This window comes from Botryllus schlosseri, chromosome 4, assembly GCF_051294905.1.
Source record: "Botryllus schlosseri isolate E-star chromosome 4, Bs_hap1, whole genome shotgun sequence".
NCBI lineage: Eukaryota > Metazoa > Chordata > Ascidiacea > Stolidobranchia > Styelidae > Botryllus > Botryllus schlosseri.
The window spans coordinates 27,293,352-27,312,913 of NC_137239.1; the positions used below are offsets into that span (position 1 = coordinate 27,293,352).

General features: G+C 40.8%; 1 protein-coding gene across 2 annotated transcripts in view; it reads right to left on the reverse strand.

Annotated features, from left to right (window-relative positions):
- Positions 1-11,219: 11,219 nt before the first annotated feature.
- The window catches only part of LOC145438361 (4-galactosyl-N-acetylglucosaminide 3-alpha-L-fucosyltransferase FUT6-like), a 55,536-nt gene continuing 47,193 nt past the window's right edge, over positions 11,220-19,562 (reverse strand). For both annotated transcript variants that reach the window (XM_080315759.1, XM_080315760.1), the window contains 3 exons: positions 16,001-16,189; positions 15,486-15,670; positions 11,220-13,984 (listed from right to left, as the gene is read on the reverse strand). In XM_080315759.1, the coding sequence (XP_080171885.1) occupies positions 13,401-13,984; positions 15,486-15,670; positions 16,001-16,189 (958 nt within the window). In that variant the 3' untranslated portion in view covers positions 11,220-13,400. The remainder of the gene's footprint in view (positions 13,985-15,485; positions 15,671-16,000; positions 16,190-19,562) is intronic.

Genomic DNA, 19,562 nt, shown 5'->3' on the forward strand with positions numbered 1-19,562 from the left:
CAGCGGACATGTGACCGTCTCGTCAGAACTTCGGGAGGACGCATCTTGTCTTACATTAAGACAGCGAGTGCCGTTTTTCCATATACGCGACGTTGCGTATTGTGGCAAGCAATTCAGGGATATACACTGAATTTGGATTAATCCCATTGAATTGATGATTAGAATTTTGAATAATTTACTCCTTAAGTATATTCATGGCAGCAAACATTGAAGTATGGAGAGCTTCAGGACAGGAGTGACACCGACTCTGGGGTATTTTTGTTAGCAGCCAAATTTTGCATTGTTAGGAAACCGTGCGCATGGCGACATGGTTTTGATAGCTTGGAATACGTAGGATATCTGAAACAGTTTGTCGAAAACTGGCGACAGAGGTATTCTGCTCTTTAGTTCAAAATGACTACTGAGGAATTTCTGAAGGTTTTTTCGGTAGGTATATCAATCATTCTGACTTTTTCCTGTAATTTGTTAGTAACGTAATCGTGCTATGATTTGAACCGATGCAGTCTACATATACGACGACAATGCGTCCCAAATTAAGGATGATCCCCAAATTATCGAAGAAAAACTCAAATAGCTCCGCTTCTACGGGTTGGAATTAAGTCAAATCTGTTTTGCATCGTCTTTGAAGGCAGCGCAACAATTTCATGGGGTTGACAGAAAAATTTGAAAAAATATTTTTGCATCTTTGGGTAAATTCAAAATTTTCAAACTGTACGGAATCCGCGATTATTGGTTGGAATGAATTAAAATTTGATGTGCGTCGTCGTTTTTTAAGGCAACCTAACGATTTAATCACGTAGCCAGCAAGATTCGGGAAAAAAGTTTTTTTGAACAGCCCTACTGTATAATATTGCTATAAATGTTTATCCTCTGGGAATTGTCAGATTTCCAGGTAGAGCTGAGTGAAGTGTCGTCTTTGAAAATTTAGGGCACGTGAAAAGATAATTAAAAATAACGTATTCGGGCGGGCCTGCTAAAATAATTACTTCGTTGCATGTCACTATTTCGTGACCTACTGACTGACATATAGTGAATAGATATTGAAATCGCTCAAGCATGTTCAACTAAAAGCCCCACACGATTCCAAACTGGTATTTCTTCACTGGAAAATAATTTTTCTCCGTGGGATCGCATTTGTCTTGTGGGGTACAGATTGCAGGGCGGGGAGATTCGGCTCTAGACATTTAAGCGCCTGGGGACAAATAGACATAAATTATCGGTTTTCGGTCAACCAAGATTAGTCCTTTTCGGCCCAGGTTTTCTAGGTGCCAAATTTCTGGCACAGCGTTCGGAGTCCCATGATATCCTGAACTGCATTATGTGTTGGTGTGTCGTGGCGCGGTGATCGCTGACGCCGAAATGCATATTTCTGAGAAAAGAGTAGCCTACCCTCAATAAGCAAGAAATTTAGTGGCACTGAATCGCGCCAGGCAAGACAAGAAATTTGAAAATTTTGTAAAAAATTTCCTAAAATACTCTATAATTTATGTTCATATGGGATTTTGGGGCCCCCTTCAATCTCGGCACCTCTCCAATTGGGCGTTTCGAGTGCCCAAGTTAGGCTACTGTCATGCACAAAATGGATAAATTGAAAACGAATGATCGCGCAAACTGCCCGTTTCAGCGAGTAAGCTCGTTCTTGTCGCTCGCATGTCGTCAAATGACATGTCTTGAACTTCGAGTCAAATTGAGAAGTTTCCCGCCCTAATGTTACCTTACGAAGTTCTGAATCAGTTTAGAATTTGATGTTATATTTATTCTATCAATGGACACAGGTCTTAAGCATATTGCATCTTGAAATTAAGGTATAAAATTGTAATATACCTCGCGGACCGGCGGCTGAGAACCACTGCAGTAGATAACTCAGGACAACAAATCTTCGTTTTCAAAAATTATGATATGTGAGATCGAATTAGGGGTAAATAAGGAGCGCTGAGTCCGAAAATGGCATTACTTTTGACGAATTGGCTCTATTTTTTCGAGATATAGTCTCTTCCTACATATGCCATGGAAAGTAGTATGTCGGTGGGTAATATAAGTTAACTCGCGCTTGAGGAGGTGAATATGGGCTTAGACTAGTTTATGTCATCTCACATGGAGGTGTACTAACATGTGCGTTGTAGTGCACTGATAAAGCAATAGTTAGTTTTATCCTGAAAATTATCATTTAGAGCAGAGCTCTCAAACACGCGGCCCGTCAGAGCATTTTGTGCGGCCCGCGACGACATTTTGGAATTTCAAGTATTCAACAATATATTCAAGTGCTATAAAACTTTTTTAGATGTTAGAACTAATAGTTCACCCCAAAACTATTATAAAAATCACCGAAATCTCAACAAACTTCAGTATCACATCACTTTCAAAAGCTAGCATGCGGCAGAAGATTAGCTATTACGTCACATTTCTAGTTAAAGATGATAAAACATTACCCGTTGATGAATCGTGACTGAAAATTGTGATTTGGTATGCTGCGACCTTTTCGTAAAATTGCTCGATTTCAGATTGACTGGGTGATTGAATAAAAATGACTTGAGTTAAGTAGGGTCAAACGTTAAAATCAGAGAAGGACTTGCGACTCGGAACGGTGACTTGGTAATCCTACGGACGCAACAATCTATGAAACTGCCACGGGGAATAGTAATATATCAAAAGGTCGTAGCTTGTGTTGCGTTGAGTATACAGCTGTCTGATCAGGTCTGTATAGCAACCATGGGTATCCTGTGACCCCCGTGACGTATAGTTGGTTACATGCTGGTGCTGGGTGTTGTTTGTTCTCTTTATCCATGTTATTATCGGTGGCGAGTAAGGTAGTTGTACGCTCTACAGCTTTAACACCAATGAATTCCTCGTCGATTGGACATTTCTATTCCAGGGGTTCTTAACCAGGGCCCGTAGACCCCACCGGGGTACGAAACAACACATCAGGGTGTACGAGATGCATTGTGGAATTAGGCCTATATGCTGTGGAATATTTTCTTGAACAATTTATTCAACTGGAAAATAGTCTTCGCGCTACGCGCGATTTTAAGTGAATGGGCTATGTGATTTTAATATAGGTACCATCGGAAATTGTGTTAAAATGGACAGTGGCTACGAGAAAACTTATTGGAAGCACAAGGGGTACGATCGCTAAAAAGGTTAAGAAGCAATGCTATTACTATGTCTCAATAATGATTATATTTAAGTTGTTATTAATATGTTCCAATCGAACGCTGATTTAATTTGACTTTGGCAATGACAGTAACAATAGCGTATACTTATCACGACTTTATCAAAACCAGGACAGGGACCGCTCATTTGCTCTGGTGTCAGATCAATCTTCAGAAGATTTTGAAATATTCTACATAAAATGTTGCCGCGTCAAAGGTCCACTAGCTGAAATCTTATAACCCGGCAGTTTTACGATACCATGATGCATCGTCTCGCACGATGTCTATGACTCATTTTAAAAAATTATGTCCGGCACAGAAACAATTTTAATCAAATATTTAAAGATATGATTTTTTTTCGTGTCAAGCGTGAATAGTACAAGAGTAAATTACATTTCCACGATGTTTGTGGAATGCCTGTCTGCAAGGTCTCGTCAAATAAGACATACTTGAAAATTATACATTGAATATTAGGGATGGTGTGAACGTGAGGTTCTCGTTCGCGTTCTGTGTGTGAACCTCGCAAATTTAGAGGTTCACGTTCACAAACGAACCTTGGTAGGTTCTAGTAATGAGCATCGGAGCGGAGTTTTGCCGATTTTGTGACAGTCGGAGCGGAGTCGGAGTTTACCGATATCTTTGGATAGCTCTGACCAGAATACACTCTTGATTATGATTACAAACCAAAACGCTGACAGTTGACACCTTGTAAAGTTTTAATATGACGGGTAACATGCAAAAATGATTGCCAAGTGCATAAAAATCAGCCATCTGCACTGCAATTGGGGACTGGAGAGTAGACAATACTACGAGGCCAACCCTATTATCACATTAATTTAGTAAAACACATACTAAGTGTACCGTGCTTGCCACTGCTTCGGATACTTGACGAGATTCATCGGACTATCTCGGAGTCTAGGATTAAACTCTTCAGAGTCGAAAGAGAGTTTTCCTCAGACACTAAAGTTGTCGGAGGGATTCGGAGTCTCGAAAAGCACTATCCGCTCATCACTGGTAGGTTCTGCACTATGAACCTTTTTCGTATATTACATTTTTTACTTCATTATAACAGCGTTGGGTAAAATCTATTGCATTTCATCTGCGGGCCCCTTTATGTATGTTTATTTGTTTATAAGTTTATTTGAATTATTCCACGTCAGAAAAAGTGAGAAATATGGACAATTTTCATTCGCACTCATCCGGGATTTTCATTTGCCCTAAAATTTTTCTCATTAGCACAAGTGCGAACCGTCACATAGTTTGAAAAGCACTGATATAGGCTATCACTTTACTGAAATGTAGGGTTGGGATTAGCAATATGACGTCACGTGACGTCATGAGGTTCACATTCGCGTTCACGCAGAACCTTTCAAAAAGGTTCGCGTTCACTCGAACTCGAACCTATCAGAGGTTCATACTATCACTATTGAATATCTCTGTTAATGATGCTGCGGCCCGCGGCGTCATCAAAACTAGAAAATTGGCCCACGAGCACAGTTGAGTTTGAGACCTCTGATTTAGAGACTATTTTTCCGCCAAGATTACGACAATTAACACCCCAACCCTCATTTAAGCTCCAGAAAGAATCAATTGACACTTATCTCTTCATCGATGATTAGTGGGCTCAAATTTAACACGCTTTCCGACTATTTTTAATATTAGATATTGTCCCTTGCTATCATTTTCGGAAATTTCAATTCATGGACGTTTTAATAAGTAGGCCTATGTTAAAAATTGGGTGATAGCTAGACAGAGAAAGTGCCGTAATGACCTAGATTTGTATTGCTACGTTACGAGAACACGTTGAACACGAAGCGGTTCAATATGTGAAATGTCACCAAGTGCATTTACAAGGAGTACTTTGGTATGACGTTGAGAGATCAAGATACACGCCGGGCACCGCAAACAGTCCGCCAGCATTAGGCTGAAACTTCGCGCTTATCGACTCAAGGCAAAGTCTAATTGATGCAATTGGTAATCCCCGTAGTTTTGTGCGAGCCAAAGAATCACCATGATGATTGATATTTTTACATGAATGAGATGTAAGGTTGGAACAAAAACAAGAAGTCCCAGCACTTCCTCAACATTGACTCTGCTTTACTGCCAATTAGGCTACACACTCCCCTGATATTTCAGTTGCATCGTTACGTTCCTGCCGTTGCCAGATCTGATTTCGAATAATGTTACGATATAGGATGTAATAGATGGCAATGGTATAGCCAATGCCGCAGAAAATCCATTAACACCGACTCCTCAACAATATTAGGAATACAGAGTGGACCAACGCCTTTTACTCGAGATCATCTAATCAACGAATGTCTTAACTTGTTGCGACGACAAAAATAAACTATGGGGCTAACGCGGAGTAGTTCACGAACGTTCTCGGATCAAGGATGAGCACGAGCATGAAAGTACAGTATCATCGCTTCCCAAAAAACTACGGAAATATGAGTGAGGAACGAGGTGGAAGATTTCATCTATAAATCAAATAAATGGCAGAGGAATATCAAGATTATGACTGATTACTGCCAGCTGCCTATTGAGAATCGGTCCCCATCCAAATCGTACAAGAGGACTTTCCTGCAGATGACTTCAAGCTAATTTAAGTTAATAACAGGAGTTGGATCTAAGAACTTCACTAATGCACATCTCGATATTGATTTATTTCTACTAGAAGATTTGAATACTCATTGGTAAACATAAATATTGCTTGCTTGTTTATTTCGTACGTGTTTACAAATTGTTGTCTTTTTGTAGGCTCAGGCATACTTGGTTTGTTATTACCGAATTACTGCTATTTGTTGTTCACTTCGAGCACATTGATCGGTATAGGAAGCTTGTCGTCACAAATTACAATGTTTTAGGAAAATCCTATGAAATACGAATAAATGGGGTGTTTTTGTGTTCGATAAGTGGAAAAGAATAGATTTATGCAGCGCGCACAGTTTCGTTCCGCCAATCTAATTGTTTTGTACATTTGTTACATTCTCGCGGTTTCAATCTTGATCTACTAAAACATTTAATATAGGATGTTAAGATAAAATGTAACCTAGTTCGAATAAAAAAAAAATGAAATAAAACAAAAATGGTAAAATTCGGTGATGTCTTGAAAATAGAGCCGGTCTGCAGAAACCAACGCCATTTTCGAGCTCGGCGCCCCCGATTTACCCTAAAATCGTTCTCACTTACTATGATGAAATTTTGTTATTGTCCAGTGTCATCCATGATGGCCGGCGTCGGCCACATGGCGGCGAGTACATCGGAATCCGTTCGGTACGTCATAGTCCAACTAAAAAAAATTGTTATACGCAGTCAATTTCCGGTGATAATAATTCCCTGTAGTTCATGGAGATTCGCGGGGAAACCAACGTAGACTTAATTCGCCTTTCTGGATACACGAACGGTAATCAGTGGGGAACTGTCTTTCCTTACGAAGTAGTTTGGCCCGAAAAAACTTTTTTGCCTCAAAAACTGACAATTTTTTACATGAAAAAACTTTATTTCAACGAAATGTGGCCCTATGAAGAATTCCAGATGTTACATCACGTATAACGGTGAAAATAATTAAAATTTGTTGGAGTATAACGAACGATACTTTCCTATACATTCTCGGGTAGAAATTGTCTGTCCTTACTAAGTAGCTTGCCAAGAATGGAGAAAGAACGTTCAACAGCAGCATAGTTGTTGGCTGACATTACATAAGTTATGCGTACACTGCTGGTGACTAACCGTGTTGCTTTATTCGGACAATGTTGTCTACATCACAATTTTTCATCATGCCCCTCTCGATATAAGAACCACGCAATGCCCACGCAGCCTTGCTTCAGTTAGAATATTGCGGCACGTTGAGCATAACACCATGCCAACCTATTTGTTTCATTTGAATGATCATGATTCACTATGAGCAGACCGTCTAAAACCGTAGGCCTATAAAGTAGGCTACAAGCTGTAAAATCTGTTCATTACATCGCATTGTGTCCTATCGCATTGTACATTGTGTGTGACTTGTTCAGAAAAAAATGTAACCCAACATGTTAAATGTCCAATGATAAGTTCACTAACAGTACAAAATCGACGATGCAAACGAAATGCAGGTTGCAAAAAAAATTTGACTTTGTAAACAATTATGACATTTTTTACCTATCGCTTCAATTTTGACAGCTTTTTGACATGTAAAAAAAAATTCGCTCTAGTAATCAGGATATATAACTGAATCTGTAGTTTTAGCCAGGGAAGCCAGGCTACAATGACTCGGAGCAACTGGTAGTAGGAATATTCTCTTCCGTTATTTAGTCCATCCATATTAACGTTGCCACTAACACTTTTGATTCAGTATTAACTGAGGGACGTTTTCATACGAAAATGTATCGAAGTAGCCGGCATGATGGATCAATGAACGTGCAGCTCTGTAGTCAATGCCTGCTCCATCGCCCTGACCAGTATGAATAACGAAGGTTAGTATAGCAGGAGTAGGCCTACTCGATATGAAGCAATTCTCAAGTTATCGTCTCTATATTAAAATATCAAAAAAGGACAACCTCATAACATCAATGAAATGCGAGTGTCAATGCGCGTGAGTCATACTGACCGCACATGCGGTGGTGGGAGATCATCTGGGATGCATGATTTCGCGAAAAATACCGAAGACTCCGCTGCCGCAGCATCACTCCGCTGAAAAAGACACCTCGCAGCTTCCATCTCCATTCGATATCTCATCGAATTTCCAGTCGATACTGTGAAGATGTCTTGCCCAAAATACTATCTTCGGGCGCGTCGTACCTCTGTGATGGGGTGTAATAGCTAAATACATGGATAGAATGTCACGAATTATAGCTTTGCCGGGAAGTATCGTCTGGACCAGTGGTTCCCAAAGTGGGCGATTTGGCGGTCTAGGGGGGCGAAAATAACGAAGGGGGCGATAGCGGGGCGAAAATGGACGTAGGGGGCGATGACGCGTTAAAACGGCTATATTGGAGTCGCGACCGTAACTACCGCATCCCAAACTCCCCAATTGGGGGTGGGGGCCAATAATTATTTCGTGAATTAGCAATAATTATAGAGTATCTTTTAGAAATTCATGCAACTTTTTCAGAAATTTTTCGCGCTACGCGCGATTCAATAGTATCATATATCTTGATTTTGGGGTACCCGTCACCCAACAAAAATACGCATGATTTATGAAAATGGGAGACTTCGGCGTCGGCCATTACTGCACCAAGACATATGAAGTTAGTGGCCATGTATCATGTATCATGAGCAGCGAGAAAGCCTTGGCCGAAAAGGAATAAAGAGGATAAAAAATTGATAGCAATATATATGCAATTCCCGACCATATTGACCGATTCAAACATGAATTATATAAATTTGTCGCGCTTCGACAAATAGACAAAAGGCCCACTGGCTGAGGGGGATCAGGGGTTTGGTTTATCACCCTATGTGGCCAAATACCGATGTTTGGGAGGCTGACAAAGTGCTGTTTTTATTTTCCCAATATTTGGCGGGCGATGATCAGTGTGGAGCTTCAAAAGGGGGCGATGAGTCGAAAAAGGTTGGGAACCACTGGTCTGGAGCTAATGACTCTTTCAAACAGTATCTATTGTTACTTTCCCAATTTGCGTGATACTATTTGCATAAATCCAAAATCCCATCTGCATAACTCTGTAATACAGGGGCGGGCAACTTCTCCGGTCGGCGGGCCATATATGGGAAATTGAAGAACTCTGCGGGCCGGATTGCAGAATCGATACATTAATCGCGTATTTATCAACCTACAAAAGGAATAAATGTAATGCAAACTTCAAGTTTGAAGCATATATAGACCCAAAACAGTATTTAACGAAATTATTACCCAAGCGCACTTCAATAGCTGTGGAGTAAGGCAATCAGACATCTGTGGTCGATGAAATTCGTCAACAAGTTGTTTGAACTCTGGCTGCATTTCGGAAGTAGAAACTTTTAATAAAGACTGCACGTGAATATCAGTTATATTGGAACGGAACCTTGTATTTTTTATGTTTATGATCAAACTGTTTGTTCGCAAATGTATGTAGACCCGAACAGAGCAAGTAGTTCCATGACCATCTATACCAGGTTGGCAAACTTTAGATTCATTCTGTGACGCATAGTAATTTTCAATACTCTCAGATTAAAATTTCACTTTCCGGGTATAAACTGTCTGCGGGTCGCTCAAAATCCCGTCGCGAGCCGTATGTTGCCCGCCCCTGCTGTAATATAATCTCAATCACAGCAATTGGTACTATTCCATTGGCGTTACGACGCGACCACCTCTTTGCTTAGTATTTTCCTCTTTTTGTTTTGGCAATTCTGTTCCCTTGTGCATTAATGAAAACTTATTGCCAAGGCGCGACATGGCGTGTAGGCGGCAAGTTGCGCGATACCGTTATGTTACAATAGCAATGCGAAATCAATACTATTATTACTATATATAGTGACCATTCGAGGAAAGCGTAGGCAGACGGAGACGAAACTGCTTGACAGCTTTCTAGGTTTTTATTAACTAAAATTCGACTGCAATCAACTTCACGGAACTAACGCATGCACTCCACAACATAGACATAAGCAACTGAGGTACGAAAGGAATGAACAGAGCGAAGTAAACTATACAGTAATCAGCACTTATACAATCACAACAATCACCACACTATACACATGCGTACGCAATCAGTGATGAGCATCAGAAGGAATCGGATATGATTTGAACCGGATTTTGCCCAATGATCAGACAGTTGGGTAGGATTCTGATTCTATTGCAGATTTTGTTTCGGATAGCTGTAACTTTGCTTCGTCAGCTTGACAACCAAAATGGACAGTATAACCCTTGTGAAAAGAATGGTAGCACCCTAAAGTTGGTCTGTCGAAGGTCCAAGCAAATACAAATCAGTCAACTTTATGTATATTAGCTCAGTTCTACAATTGGCATTCTTCGGAAAAGTTAATTATTCTATTCAGATTTTCCGGATTTTGGACGAGATTTTTCGGATTCGCATGCATATTTAGATGAGATTGTTCGGATTCGGGCGGATAGCTCCTCAGAGACTCGAGCTGTCGGATGGATTCGGATTCTCAGAAATTAATATCAGCTCATCGCTGACACATATGTAATGTACACACTACACACATATTTTGCGACTGTAATCGTTTGTCGGTGATCTGTTACGCAACGGTGAATAGCGAAAGACAACATGTTTGATTGTTTGTACTTTGTAGTGGTTGCTCATAGTAGAAATAACTTTTCAGTCGATCGTCGTTTCGTATGGAATCGTTGAGGAGTGATTGACTGTTCACAGTGTTCACACGCGCAGACAAGGTTTGCAGGAAAATTGGGCAACCAGCTGTAGAAGCCTAGTGCATGTGAAAAGAACAAACATTCTATACTCAACGAAGATTGTCACAGACTAGACAAGCAGGGCTGACGACTCGCACAAATTTCTACTTAGTACTATATATTCATAATGAAATGAGCCTTAATATTTTCGGCCTCCATTCGTCGGGGGGTAATCATCAGCAACTGTCGTAGACTCATCCACTGAAGGTTGATTCAAAACAGGCACGGGTCATGAAATCTACTACTGACAAACTTTATTTGTTGGATAGTCCTAATTGTGCGAAAAATGATCAAGACGACTGATTTCGCGTCATCGGGAGATGCCGGTCACATGTCTATTTGTTCGCCTTGGACTCGACTTTGATCAAAATACGCCAACCAAGCCTTGACGGTTATTTCGGAGTGGTTCCATTGCCATAATCACATTTTAATTTGTGTTTTCGGAATCGATGCGACACTAGCTTTCGATTGAGACCATAGATTCATTAAATTTTGGCTCTCAGGTCGCAAGCTATAGGACTGCTTTAGCCGACTGTGTACTGTAGACTGTGCTGCTCATTTTTCCGCTCCCTTGGAGCCTGCTGCCCCTGGCGCAGGGCCATACCCGCCTAGTGGCTGCTACGCCACCGGGTCGAACCGGAAATGATAAATGATATTGCGATACCGTGATTTAGCTTCATTCAGGTTATACAAACACTGAGTCACGGAGACCATACGACGCCAACCACCATTTCCTCGAGTTTAATATTAGACTGATATTACTTAATTTGAAATTAACAAACTGATGCATCAGAATCATACATAGGAGGCTTACTGTCGCAATCGATTTAGATTACGATTGCTCCGGAAACGCACGATTAAGATTACAGCAACCTATAGCAGTAATCGATTATTATTACGAGTACATTGACAAATTAGTTACAATTATTGGCGATTACATTTATTCATTGAGATTTACCCAAACGCATATTCGAAAACAATACAACCCGTTATAACGATTGCGATGAGGCTGCATCACAAGAAAACAAAATATACCCAATATAAGAACCAATGCACAACCGTATCGCAAATGATTTATCACCCCACTTGCAATCCGAGCGAGGTCGACTTCAGAATTCCTATCTATAAGTGTTGGAGGATTATCTAGGCTCCTCCTTGCTACCTCATCCGTGAAAGCGGTGTCTCACAAAAAGCCTAGAAAGGGTTGTGCTACAAGTCGGCAGATACGAAATCAAAATGCGGATGATCGGCCTGGTGTAAATGACCGCTGTAGTCGACAAACATCATGAATACCCCCAAACAAACCCCACTTGCACTAGCTACGATACGCAAACCTGATACATAAAGGGGCGGCCGATTCAATATCAACGACAGAATGGTTAGATATAAGTAGCAATTGGTGACAGTGAAGTAGGACCATCGGAGAATAGTAACAATGCAAAATTAATGCTACTGGTAACGTGACACATGCATACCTGCAGTTCACACAATACGTATATTGTTACCTGCCGTTACAAAAAAAAAACGCAAAAGAATAGGTCGCGACATTTGCAGCTGCGCAGATGTATTATTTGATATTATATTTAAAGAGTATAAAATATCCAATATTTATATGTCTTGAGTTTACCTTGTTAATGTTGCACGCATAACTGAACGTCGGTGTGACTATTACCGATAATGAAGACAGTTACAAAAGTGTCAATCGAAGGAGAGTGGTGCTTGTATTTTTCCTATTCCACGAGCCAGCACTAGCTGTTGGTCGACTTGTTCTAGGGGGAGCGGGTTATCGCTCCACTTTTTGACTTTTTTGGGGGAACTATTCCCGCGTTGCATAATTTTTTTGCTGTTTGCCGGGAAAAATGTATTTTTTTGGCGTTTTCGCCAGACCGTTAAATTGCGAAGTAACAAATTTGACAGCTCTTCATAAACTAAGTTATACAACGGAAACTTTCGAGTATCTCGTACCCTAATAATTCAACAAAAATTATGAATGAAACTTTTTCGCGATTTTAGTGCAACTTGCCCTATTGATGACCCTTCAATTAGGTAACGGCGAAAACAATACTTACAATAATACGCATCAAAATCAATAACAATTATGACATACAGAGTTAGTGTGGAACCACCACGTAGCCGCGCGCTGCGCGATAATTTTTTCAAAGTCAACGAATGCATTCGGTCATATTATTGTTACTTGCATATATTGGGGGTCGCTTCTGCATATACCGCTTGGCTCATTTGGAAAGGGCTGGATCATTCGGCGCTTGAGCTCATAAATATCGAAGATTTCGGATATTATGCGAAATATTGTACTTTATGGTCATAAACGACGATATCAAAAATGTGCATGGCCCCTGGGTACGCCAATGCGCCGGAATTGATATTTTAGGCATCAAAATCCTAAACTTTGCGATCAAGCTAATCAAATTTTTGTTATTTAGTGTTGGTAAACTATTTTTTGATAATATACATAATTTCGAGGATTACCCCGCGGGCCACTCGAAACCTTTTCGCCGGCCACGGGTTGGCAGCCCCTGCTCTGAAGGATGTCTTCATCCATTTAAGTAAGATGTTACTGAGTGACATATTCAAATTTTGCTGATACAGTGTTCATTTAAATCTTGTAAAAAATTAGATTGGACGAGGACAGGACAATATAATATATAAACACGGAACTAGAACTTTGAATATAATATTTTTTGTTTGTCCTTTCATCCGTTTCGCTGAGCAATCTGTGTTAAATCGATTAACATAACGGAATGTTTAACTAAAGGAATATTGTATGGTAACATGTTGAATTGCTGCAACGGCTAACAGAGCGCAAAAAATGCTCGGACCGGAGGCCCGCATATTGCCAAGGCTCACCGGCCAAACAGAAAACCCTTGTAATTCGAACGCCTGTTTCTTCAGTTCCGGCATTCAGGCGGTTCAGACCCGTACCACCAATTAGCAAGATTTGAAACGCTTTGCGCTTGGCTGCGGTGATCGCCTCTCTTCAAACGTCGGCACAAATGATACAGACCAAATCGTTCGTACTCCAACCAATCGTCCTGAACGTCTGTGTGGTTGTACCACGGTAATGACGCGACCCGAGGCATATATTGCGCACCGAAATTAAATCCATATCGAGGAAAAGTCTGAGCGCCAGGATCCATCCACCATTTGAAATATTCTTTATACGCAGTGTCGTTTTGATCGAGGTAGTTTAAATAATCAAGTACATTTTGCGGAGTTTGGAAGTCTTCAACGAAAATAAACGATCCCCTCGGTAGAATCTTCTCTACGTCTCTTTTTCTTGGTCCGTGTATCACCGGCACTGTGCCGGATATGAAGCTGTTGAATATCGTTTTCTCGGTGAGGTAATCGGCGCAATGGAGGGAGTTCTCGAACGCGAGATAGAATTTGTAGGCCGACAGAGTTTGAAATAGGACGGTGAAGTTGAATGGGAGCGGTCTGCCGGCGCATTTTCCGTATTTTGCGAGCTTGAGACCTTGAAAGATGAAAGATACCTCCTTACTTTTAAATGTGAGACACAATACGCAAGTTGAAACAACCCTTTGATTTGCTATGATAAGTATCGTTGTGAGTATGTAAGTTGTTGTGTTGTAAGTATGTCGGGACTGATCAGTGATCACATGCGAATAGGCTGTGAGCTTTGACATTTGGGTTTCAAGCTCACTAAAGTAAGCGAAGATAAAAGTAAACACGCTTCCGTGACAGTCCGGCAGTTAATTGTGTTGGTGGGGCATATCAAAAAGTACGATTTGAAACCATGTGCGTGTGTTACACAGTAATGCATTTGCTGAGTAGTTCGGCGTCGAAAATACTGTTCAATTAATCTAACCTGAAAGTATAACTATAGAATGTAAACGTGGAATGGAAACGACCGATTTTGCAGCTTCGTTCCGCTTCGCTGAAGCTTTACTCGGACTTATTTTACGGCAGTTACTGTAGGATTTCTGGCAATCCAAAAGTCGTCTTCCAGAGCGCAGAATCAACTGAATCTGGTCTTGATCGAAAGCTACTGTCACCCTGACTCCGAAAATGTAAATGTATATATGATCAGGCACTGAACCGCTTAGAGTTCGCCCTCCAAGTCTAAATTATCGGCATTGTCCGAACAATCGAAGAGCCGCAATGGGTCATCGTTATGGCCATTGTTTTGCGGTCATCCGATTGTTCTGAACAATGCAGATTTTAGATGTTGAGGGTGATTTTTCATCTAAGTACGGAGCCTGGCCATATTTTGATTGATATTTTCGTAATCAATATGACAGTAGCTTTCGATCAAGACCAGATTCAGTAAATTCTGAGCTCTGGAAGACAACTTTTGGATTGGCTGAAATCCTACAGTAGCTGCCGTAAAATAAGTCTGAGTAAAGCTTCAGCGAAGCGGAACGAAGCTGCAAATTCGGTCGTTGCCATTCCACGTTTACATTCTATAGTATAACTTATGAGCGTTTTATGTTGTTTGTTTGTTTATTTGACACATAATAGTGTGATTATCACTAACTAACGAACTATTGATTATCTGTCTATGTCGACGAAAAGTAAGCGGAACCCAACTGTCCGAATTGAGCGGAGACAAATGCATTAGTGTTAGTGAACTGTTTACAGCAGTGGTATCCAAAGTGGACGCCAGCGCCCATCTGGGCCATAAATTGGGGTGGTAGGGGCCGCTGAGAGCAAATGGGGGCGATGCAGGCTTAGAAGGCATCTGCTGCATGTACATTGTACATGAGTTTAAAAATGCCATCATCATTTTCAACAAGTCGATCGCCAATTCGACGGTTACATCAAAGCTTATGCTAATGGCCACATAATTTCGCACTGAACTCCGTATGTGCCGTTGCAGGCAAGTGAATGAATGTGAATGTGAAAGTGAAATGAATGAATGTGATCATACGAATGCATTGTTCGTTGAAATGAACCGATTTATCAAATTATGAATTCATGAATGTGGTATTATTAGAACCACGGATGTTATTTACCGGCATTTTCCAATTTGCGGACAGCTTCTAGTCTCCTGGACGCTCCTTTCGTGATGTGACAATCACTCACAATCCAAGCCACGAGGTCCTTTTTGATCTTTAGCAAACGTGCTGTTTGCTCTCGGTAATGCGCTTGGCCCAATCCCACCTTCGTTTCCAGGCCAGTGTCAACCATATCTTTCGTTCTGACATTAAAACAAGTTAAATTATTGTAGTAGGCTATGCCTGAACGGTGCTCATAGGCGTACTAAATCGTACATGTCGGCGGGAAAACTGTTCAAAGATCCCCCATGTTTACTACCCCACGACAAATGCACATTGCACAGCCTGGCACTGCACAAATTATATCCGGTTTGCTATGACGATGACGATAAAAACTGGTTTGAGTATGGGAAGACCTACGTAAGCTTGCTACTTCGAGATGGAAAACTTTATATGAGAATACTGAGGAAATCCGTCCTTTTTATATTGCATTACTGTTCTTTGGGATTGAACAGAACAACCATAGTTTTTACCTTCCTGTTCTGTAGAGAAGATAATCCATGGCCGGCGTCGGCCACATTGCGGCAAGTACATCGGAATCGGTTCGGTAAGTCATAGTCCAATTGAAGAAATTGTTATACTCGGTCAGTTTATGCTGGTAATAATTCCCTGTAGTCCAAGGAGATTCGTGGGAAAACCAAACGTAGACTTGGTTCGTCTTTCTGCACATAATAATGGTATTCAAGCCTTGGTATATATATCTAGGGTTGCGTTCAAAACAAAAAAAATCAATTTAAAACAAATAAGTTTAAAACAGAGGTCTCAAACTCAAATGTTCTCGCGGGCCGGTTTCCCAGTTTTGACGACGCCGCGGGCCGCAGCATTTAAAGGGGTATTCTATGTCTTTTCAAGTAGGCCATATTTGACGGGAATGAATTGTCCTATTGAAAGTGAGACGATCAAGCAGACTGACAGTAAACACACGTCGTCAAAATGTGATTCACTCTTGTATCAATTTAGGCCTGGCACGAAAAGAATCATCACATTTATAACTATTTGAATAGAATTGTTGTTCCACTTGATATATATTAATTTTAAGATATAGGCATCATATGGGCGGACAAATGTATGATGCCATCATAAAAGCTGTCGGGTTTTAATTTTGCAGCTACTATGAATATTTTGGATTTAACAGATTGATAATAGAGACTGATCTGAAATCAAAACATTTTTAGGTTAGGCATTGTAATTCCGATCCAGGATTCGGGTATAGGGGAGATGTGGTACCGATGGATCACTGGGACCGAAAATACGTGAAAAATTCTTCATGATAATTCCATGATTACACTCCGTGAATTTGTCTACAATTACATGCTGACAGAATCTTTCCTCACATGCGAAAAAAATCGACCTGCCTGAGTTATGGGGTCTGTGACGAATGATTTACGATTTAGGGGGTGTAAAGTAAATTTGGATCGACATTTGCATTATTCTATATCACCTTTCGGACTAACAAACCCGCCATAAATTTTGATGTGAAGTATAGGGCTTGTATCAGGGTATATAATAGCACATATTTTTTTGAATCAATACCATCCGCGAGTGGACTATTTTCAAGTCAATTACAATATTTATGGAGTGGGGGACCTATGGTAGGCTACCATAGCCAAATCAAGCAAAATAGACAGACCAACTAATCACTCAACAATAGAAACTCGCCTACATATATATAGGCTGTAAATCATAGTTACCTGTGGTGTTTTATCGCTATTACGAGGCATTTGAAAGTCAAAATGTCGATTTGCGGGTAATATATGTATGTGGCATTAATTTTGTAAGTTTAGGCGTGAATCGAAACATAATTTTATGCCGACAGTTGAGTTGATATAATCTATTTTATTCTTGAAGGTCGCGACGAAACATTTTTCATTGGTTGCTGTAGCTTAGCTTATAGTACACAACAAAACAAGTTAACAAATTTGAGTTTTTGAGCGTATGTCTCATAGGTCCCATGGTCGCGTGCCTTTGGACCCACCGGGTGGGGACCGATGACACGTTCGAGCAACAAACTTTAAACGTTTATCAATATTTTTTGAAAATGCGGATATTCATGTAAATGTCCGCGATAGGTAGAGCTTGTATCGAAGTGCTGAGACAGCAAAAGATCTGCTATTCTCGGCGGAAGATTTGAGGGCCAGAGATCATTTTGCAATTTTTGATCCATCGGTACCACATCTCCCCTACTTCTGATAAGTAGGCTATTAATCTCATGGTCAAATATCTTCAAATATAGGAGCAGAAACATGTATAAATATATTATAAATATATTAATGAATGTGTCCTAGTGAGTGAAATGTCGAAACGCCGAACGGCCCATTGTTGTTACATATTTGGAGCGTACTACTACGGTACTCCGTACCTTTAAGTGGCCTTAATAATATGATTTAGCGACCAAAGATATAACTAACAGATTGCCAATGATTGCCATAACTACTTGCTTAGTTAGCGAAATACCAAGCTACTACCTTCTAATCTATCACTATTCCCCTGATGCGCGATTAGTTTGTTGCGATTTGTTTGTTGCGTTCACGGCATTCCGAGTCACTTCGAATCCATCCGAGTCATTTTCATCTTGCCACAGAGTTAGCCCGAGTCTGAGTAATTCTAAGAAAGGTCGCGCCCAAGTCCAACTTTCAAATTCCAGTCACGAAGCGTCTAAGGGTCAGGTTTTGTCATCATGAATTGGAAATGTGGCGAAATAGTGAATTTTCCACTACATGGTCTCGTTTGTAATTGATGTGATAGTGAAGTTTGATGAATAGTTTCAGGCTATCGGAGCAATTTAAGAGGGAATTTTCACTTTATGACCTGAAAATATATATGTTACACTTATATATTGTCAAATTAATAAAAATCTAAAATGTCGTCGCGGGCCGCACAAAATGCTCTGGCGGGCCGCGTGTTTGAGACCTCTGGTTTAAAACATGGCCTTAGTAAAAGCATTTTTTATTTTCTTAGTCATGACGTCACGAATCTTTGATTGTGACGTCGAAATGGATCGGTATTGTCGCATAGACAATTGAAAATATAGGGTAAATATCAGGGATGGAGTGCACCTCCGAAAGGTTCAGGTTCGTGTGAACGCGAACCTTTTTGAAAGGTTCTGTGTGAACGCGAACCTCATGACGTCACGCGACGTCATGTTGCGAATTCCAACCCTGCATTTCAGTGAAGTGATATATACAAATGCACACGACACCTAGCGACGACTCGGGCCACATAATGCCACAATGCTGAAGTACACATTGGCGTTTTAAACGTCGCCAAAAGTATCAACTGGGGCAATCAAATGATATAATAATCCCATAAATCAGTATATCAATGTATTCGGCGTCTGAGTATAATTGCTACGTTAAATTGATCAGAGTGTAAAACGGGTTTCTGTACTTGCTACCGATGCCACCCCTTTAACAGGTTACACAGCAGTAGCCAACACCCCAATCGCACGGATTTGGTTTTCATGATACAATAAACATATGAAATCAAGATTGACCCCGTACGCCTACTAGATTTTTTACATCAGGCAACGATATCAGTTTCATCATAGTGTCCTATATGGTGTCGACACAAGCAAATCGCACGGTTCAATGAAATTGTATCACGTCACAGTTTCCATTTGGCTACAGGCAATTTGACGGTGATTTTTGACCGGCTTGTCGAGCATTAAATTTGATGAATCGGATATCAATCAAAAGCTGACTCTGCACTGATTACGAAAATATAAATTTTATTCCGCTCGCGGCCCTGGAACCCCCACAATCAGCCCCCAATTATTCATTTTCGAGTAGATTGGCAGTGTGACGCAACAATGATGTCTGGCGAAACGAGAGACTAGCTCAAGAGCAAGGATGCGGCCGAGCGGCGAGAGTGGGATCAGCTGACGTCGCATGTGCATTGCATCGTGCACGTCGCATGTGCATTGTGCAACCGCGCCACAGAGAAACGCTGCGCTGTTGATACTTTTTCTATGCGTTTCGGTACAAGCGAGCACACACCAGCCTTTCCTTGACTTGTAAGGGTAGAACTGGGTCCACA